The sequence below is a fragment of the Vanacampus margaritifer genome, chromosome 2 (genome assembly GCF_051991255.1).
Source record: "Vanacampus margaritifer isolate UIUO_Vmar chromosome 2, RoL_Vmar_1.0, whole genome shotgun sequence".
Taxonomy (NCBI): Eukaryota; Metazoa; Chordata; class Actinopteri; order Syngnathiformes; family Syngnathidae; genus Vanacampus; species Vanacampus margaritifer.
The window spans coordinates 31,494,353-31,500,066 of NC_135433.1; the positions used below are offsets into that span (position 1 = coordinate 31,494,353).

Consider the following 5,714-nt stretch of genomic DNA (forward strand, 5'->3'; position numbering starts at 1 on the left):
GATACGTCTCTGTAACATTTTAACTGACATTATCATCAGTTCACGTGTTCTTGTGTCGGTAACCGGCTTGCTGCCGCAAGAAAAGTAACACTGCACATTCTAATGAAGCCCAACATCTGGTTACAAAAGCGATCAAAGTGAGTCCGAATGTCGGTCATGCCTGAGTTGCAACGGAGGCACTCAGCAGTGATCAGCCTGGAGCAACGCCTGCAGCAAGGCTCTCTCTAAATGGGCTACTTTTTACTCAAGCGTGTGTGTGTGTGTGTGTGTGTGTGTTGAACCTGAAGACAGTTGTGCTAAGATGAAGAGCATAATACACATTGTCAAGCAGCAGAAACATGGCTTGTAATGCTGCACAGGTGTGTCCTGTGAAATATTAGCATCGGTCATTGGTGTTCATTTTATCAGACATTTTTTAATTGAGTCTGTTTTAGTCCAATTTTAATCACATTTGTTAGTTTTTATCATAGTTAAGTCAACCTCATCCGTTTTTATTTAGTCAACTTTTAGTCGACTATAAATCCAACATTTTAGTCTTTAGAAAACATAATTTTATTCATCTAATTTTAGTCAACAAAAACTGTCAATGTTTTAGTCAGGACAATAATATTTTTTTGTCAGCAGATAATGTTCCGTCCGTCCGTCTTCTTCCGCTTATCCGGGGTCGGGTCGCGGGGGCAGCAGCTTTAGCAGGGAAGCCCAGACTTCCCTCTCCCCAGCCACTTCAGCCAGCTCATCCGACGGGACCCCAAGGCGTTCCCAGGACAGCCGAGAGACATAGTCTCTCCAGCGTGATAATGTTGAACACCTAAAAAAAAAAAGTATCTAATCTTTTTGATGAAAAACAACTTCACACACAATTACAGTAGGCTATATCAATAAATGGCTACTATAGCTGTCAAGTAGTGATGCGCCCAACTGTGCCGAGGCGCAGATGCGTGTGCCGAGTAAACCGGGAAAAAAATCTGCAAAGCGCGCATCGAGGCATGTGTTGGTTACGCGTTGGTTCAGAAGCCTCGGAACGCTTGTGGCCGCGCCCGAAGCCTCGGAACGCGCGTTGCTACGTCCGAAGCGTCGCGAGACGGGCTTCCTACGTCATCGCCAACACATAGTTTCGCGGGTGATTCGACATAAAATGGCGCACCGAGACGACAATGAGCTCCAGGTGACACTGACACACCCAACTCGCATCTTCAAACCTTAATCGGATTCGCTTTGCAATGGACGCACCCGCAACGACAAAGAAGAGAACATCCCCTGTCTGGGATCATTTCGAGCAGATCTCTCCTAAAAAGGTACAAATTATAATAACCAGTGTGAATATATATTGTGAATTGTTGTGACACAGTGTATCCCTCGTTTTAATGTCTTTCTTCTACTTGCTGGTATTTCAAAAGGTAAAGTGTAAACTTTATTCGAAAGAACTTGGGTACCAAGACAACACTTCATCCATGTTGAGGCATTATAGGGCCCTGCATGAAAATAAGGAGACAACTCCAATAGTACCACGCCCAGGTAAGCCATTTTTCAACATTCAATGAAAAAACAGCATAGCCACCATGTATATTTGAAATGTGACAGATTAAATGAATGACATCTATCATTAATAGGCCTACTCTGTTTCTGTTAAATTGCAGTAGATAAGAATGCAGTGGAGGAGGCATTGATCAACATGGTCATCGACGATTGCCAGCCCTTCAGTTTTGTGGAGGACACAGGGTTCAGGACGCTTATCCAAGCTTTCGACCCTACATATGTTCTCCCCACCAGGCAGGTGTGTATGAGAGCACATGAATCATTATTCCCCATTCCCCCCATAACTGCTCTTCCAATAGTGTTATTACTCCTTTCCTTTATACTTTGAAAGCCATGGTGGAGGAAAGGTACCAGCAGGCAAAGGAGAAGGCCAAAGAGCTTGTGGCAAGGTCCTCTGCAGTGAGCATTACAGCAGACATGTGGACCAGCATCAACACAGATGCATACCTGGCAGTCACTTGTCATTTCATTGATGAGCAAACCTCTCTGCACTCAGCTGTGTTAGGTGTGCTCCATTTCCCTGACCGCCATACAGCTGAGAACATGGCTGCCGTTAAATCGGCACTCATGGCACAATGGGGCATTGCCACCAAAGTTACGTGCCTTGTGACAGATGGTGCAGCCAACATGGCTGCATGTGCCCGACACCTTCATCTGCACACATTAAATCTCACTGCAAAGGTGAATTCCTTTATTACACAGCAGTATTCAAATTAATGCTGAATGACTTTAATAATGTTTTGTTTCCCATTTTATTTTTTTATAGACAAAGCTGACACAGGTGCAGGAGCAAATGAAGCCTACAGAGCCTGTGCTGAAGCTCATTCAAGAGGTAACTTGACATCCATAAGTGCTTCCACTCTCCTTTCAAACAATAATGACCTTTTATTTTCAGGTGGAGACACGCTGGAACAGCACCTTCCATATGCTGCAGCGCATGTACAACCTCGGGGAAGCCGTAGGAGCAGCCCTGGCAGGCCTTGACACTGACATTACCCCACTCACATCCAACCAGTTGAGGCTCATTTCTGAGAGTCTGCAGGTGCTGTCCCCATTCAATGATGCCACCGTAGAGCTCTCAGAGGAGAGGAGAGTGTCTGGGTCCAAGGTCATACCACTTTTGGCCATGCTGCACCACACCTTGGAGGATGACATGGGAGCCATACAAACGGAGCAGAGCAAAGCAATGGCTGAGTGTCTTAAAAAACAACTGAGGGACAAGCTCTACAACCTCCAAGCCATGAGCATCATGTCACTGGCAACACTGCTGGATCCCAGGTTTGTATCAGTTGTCTGTTTTTCTCATCTGTCTACTAGTACCAACAAATGAGCAACTGCCTCTTGTTGAACAGTTCACAACTGCAATGAGTCTCATTGTCATTTGCAGGTACAAGAAGATAGGCTTCTTTAGCCCCAATAAAGCACAAGAGGCTGAGAGGAGGCTCACAGCTGAATGTGCGACAGTGATCCGGCAAAGGGCATCTTCCCCCTCCTCCTCTTCATTAACACAACCGGGCATATCCGAAGCTTCCCAGAGTGTGGCGCAAGGTAATATTCGACACATTCTAATGGTGTTAATTGAGCAATGGGAAATGAGCGGCAGTGCATTATTGTGGGATAAGGCATTCTTTTGCACCCATCTCTACGATGGGCAGCCAGAACTGCCTGTTGGCTGTTAGTCTGTTTGTTGTGTCTTAGGTGACAAACTGTGGCGGCGATTGGACCACGCAGTCATGCAGAGGAGGACCCAGAGTGATGCAGATGCGACTGTGGAGGTCCACACTTACCTGGGGGAACCGAACATAAGCAGGGTGTCAAACCCTCTGGACTACTGGGAGCTGAACAAACATCTCTACCCAAACCTCTACAAACTAGCAATTACCTTCCTCTGTACCCCGGCCTCATCCGTCCCTTGCGAAAGAATATTTTCAAAAGCAGGAGAAATCCTATGTAAAAGAAGAAACCGTTTGAAGCCCAAAACTTTGGAAATGCTAGTTTTCCTAAATAAAAATGAATGAAATGTGTTCCTTGTTTATATGTAAATGTCTAAAAAACAAAAACAAATAGGGCAATCATTCTTTCAAGTACCACACGCACATTCATTCACATCACAACTCCCTGCCCTTTTAACCCCATCAAATCTATGGTATCATTTTAATCACTCTGTCTGTCATGACATTTATTGTCCACATCATGGCGCAATAGAGCAAATGAAGCCTCATGATGCTTCGGCCCAGGAGCGAAGCAGTTGGATGGAAGGCCTCATTGCTTCATGATGCTTCATTTTCCCATCACTACTGTCAAGACGGCAACGTTTGGTGGAGGACCCAGTTGCAGGGAAGCAAGGCAAGCAGGCAAAGGTGATGTACAAAAGAGGACTTTAATTACTACAAAACAAAAGCGAACTCCAAATGGCAAGAGAAAACAAAACGTGGTGAGGACAACAAGGAAAAAACTGGTAGCATGACGGGAGGGAAATGACAATGAACCAACGCAGACAGAGGGGAGACAGGAGACTAAATACACATACGCTAATGACACAACAAGACACACCTGGACAAGACACAAGTGGCTGAGGGCACTGATTGGTTGACACAAGCAAGGGCAGGATTACACTTAACAAGACCAAGGGAGACACACGGGGAAAAACAGAACCCAAACATGACAGTAGGTCCATGCTACGAGCTAGTAAGTTAGCCAGCATTAGTTTGTGGTTGGTTTAACATTATTAATGGAATGTTATAGCCCATTGGATTAATATTACGGTATAACTATAATTTACTTCTTTCTTTTTTTAACCTTTCACAGTGAATCCACCTCCTGCCTGTCCAATGTGTTTGTACATGTTACACTCACTAGCTGCAGATTTGAAAGGGGGTGTGTCACTGTGTGTCACATGACACAGAGACAGGATTTTACAAAATTATATCATTTTCATCTTGTTTTAGTTCATTAACTAAAAGGTCCAAAGATTTTAGTCTATTTTTTCTTAAGTGAAGTATATTTTCGTCTCGTCTTCGTTAGTCGCTAAAAATGCATAGTGATTTAGAACCAGTTATTGTTTATTAATGACAGTTTTAGTCTGGTCTAGTTTTTGTCCGGTGGAAAATGTGTGCTGACGAAAATATTTTTGTTTAGTTTTCATTAACACAATTAACGCTATTGGCCATACAGTGTACTACACATATTGATTATAATTTGTCATATATTTTTATATTGCAGTTAATATTATGCTTCCCACTTTGCACAAATTATTAGGAAGTGTGTGGTCCTATGTGGACCCCCACTATTACTGATGTAAATTTTTGGGGCCCCTCCATCATTTAAGTTGCCCATCCCTGGTCTTGTTTCAAATGTAGCTACCTATTATCAAGGGCGGTGTCATTTCTCATCACATATGTGAAACCAGGTTGTATTGTTTGTCTAAGGTGTGCCCCCCCAAAAAAAAACTAACAAAAAAAAACTAGAAATAATAATTGGTCATTATTCTGGTGGGTGCAGTAGCAGCTCAGCTCTTCCACTCTACTGGACCGTCTGTTTTCTTTTCATACTATGGTTTCTTTTCAGTTTCGCTGCATCCTGTCTGTCAGTACTGCTGCACTGTTTATCATTTTTTAAGGTCTCTGTCTAATAAAACAATAATTTGTCTTTACCTGAATAGAGCAAAAAGTATTGTGGGTTGTAAGTACACTATTATTTGAATGCTAAAGCATTGTAAAGTTTCTGGGCATTTGACAATAAATGACAATTGGTGACATGTCTCGTGAGTATGTATCCAGGAATTGAATGCTGTAATGTAATGCTGCAGCAGAATCGGCACTTCCCCCAAGAGGTCATCATATTTCTCCACACCAGTCATTTGTTTCTCTGTATATTTTGTTCCCCTGCCTGGACTGCATATGTTTTTGTTGAGACTAAAGGATAAAGAGAAAATGTTTCACACAGTGACTACCTTATTGAACATGTACACAGACGGGCATGGGGAAATTGGAAATGATCAAGACAGGTGTGAGGTTGATGGGCTCACTCTTCCAGTCCAGCCCATATAATGACCATGTAACACATGAATATAAGACAAGCTGACAACTTTCTGTCCTCTTCTTCAGATAGATAAGAAGGACATCAAGAACCAGGCAATAACCACCCCCCCCCCCCCCACACACACACACACACACACA

The 5,714-nt window shown here is 43.4% G+C and overlaps 1 protein-coding gene across 1 annotated transcript; it reads left to right on the plus strand.

Moving 5' to 3' along the window:
• Positions 1-1,508: 1,508 nt before the first annotated feature.
• Positions 1,509-3,560, plus strand: LOC144043404 (zinc finger BED domain-containing protein 4-like). The gene is made up of 8 exons (XM_077557005.1): positions 1,509-1,515; positions 1,638-1,774; positions 1,868-1,925; positions 2,033-2,217; positions 2,303-2,368; positions 2,432-2,814; positions 2,924-3,084; positions 3,235-3,560. Exons 2-8 carry the CDS (start codon positions 1,673-1,675, stop codon positions 3,552-3,554), a joined length of 1,275 nt encoding a protein of 424 aa, XP_077413131.1. The 5' UTR covers positions 1,509-1,515; positions 1,638-1,672; the 3' UTR covers positions 3,555-3,560.
• Positions 3,561-5,714: the final 2,154 nt, after the last annotated feature.

Coding starts and splice junctions, on each gene's coding strand:
- LOC144043404 (XM_077557005.1), top strand. CDS start 1,673: ATGGTCATCGACGATTGCCAGCCCTTCAGTTTTGTGGAGGACACAGGG. Junction 1,775..1,867: donor ATGTTCTCCCCACCAGGCAG/GTGTGTATGAGA, acceptor ATACTTTGAAAG/CCATGGTGGAGGAAAGGTAC. Junction 1,926..2,032: donor GCCAAAGAGCTTGTGGCAAG/GTCCTCTGCAGT, acceptor CTCTGCACTCAG/CTGTGTTAGGTGTGCTCCAT.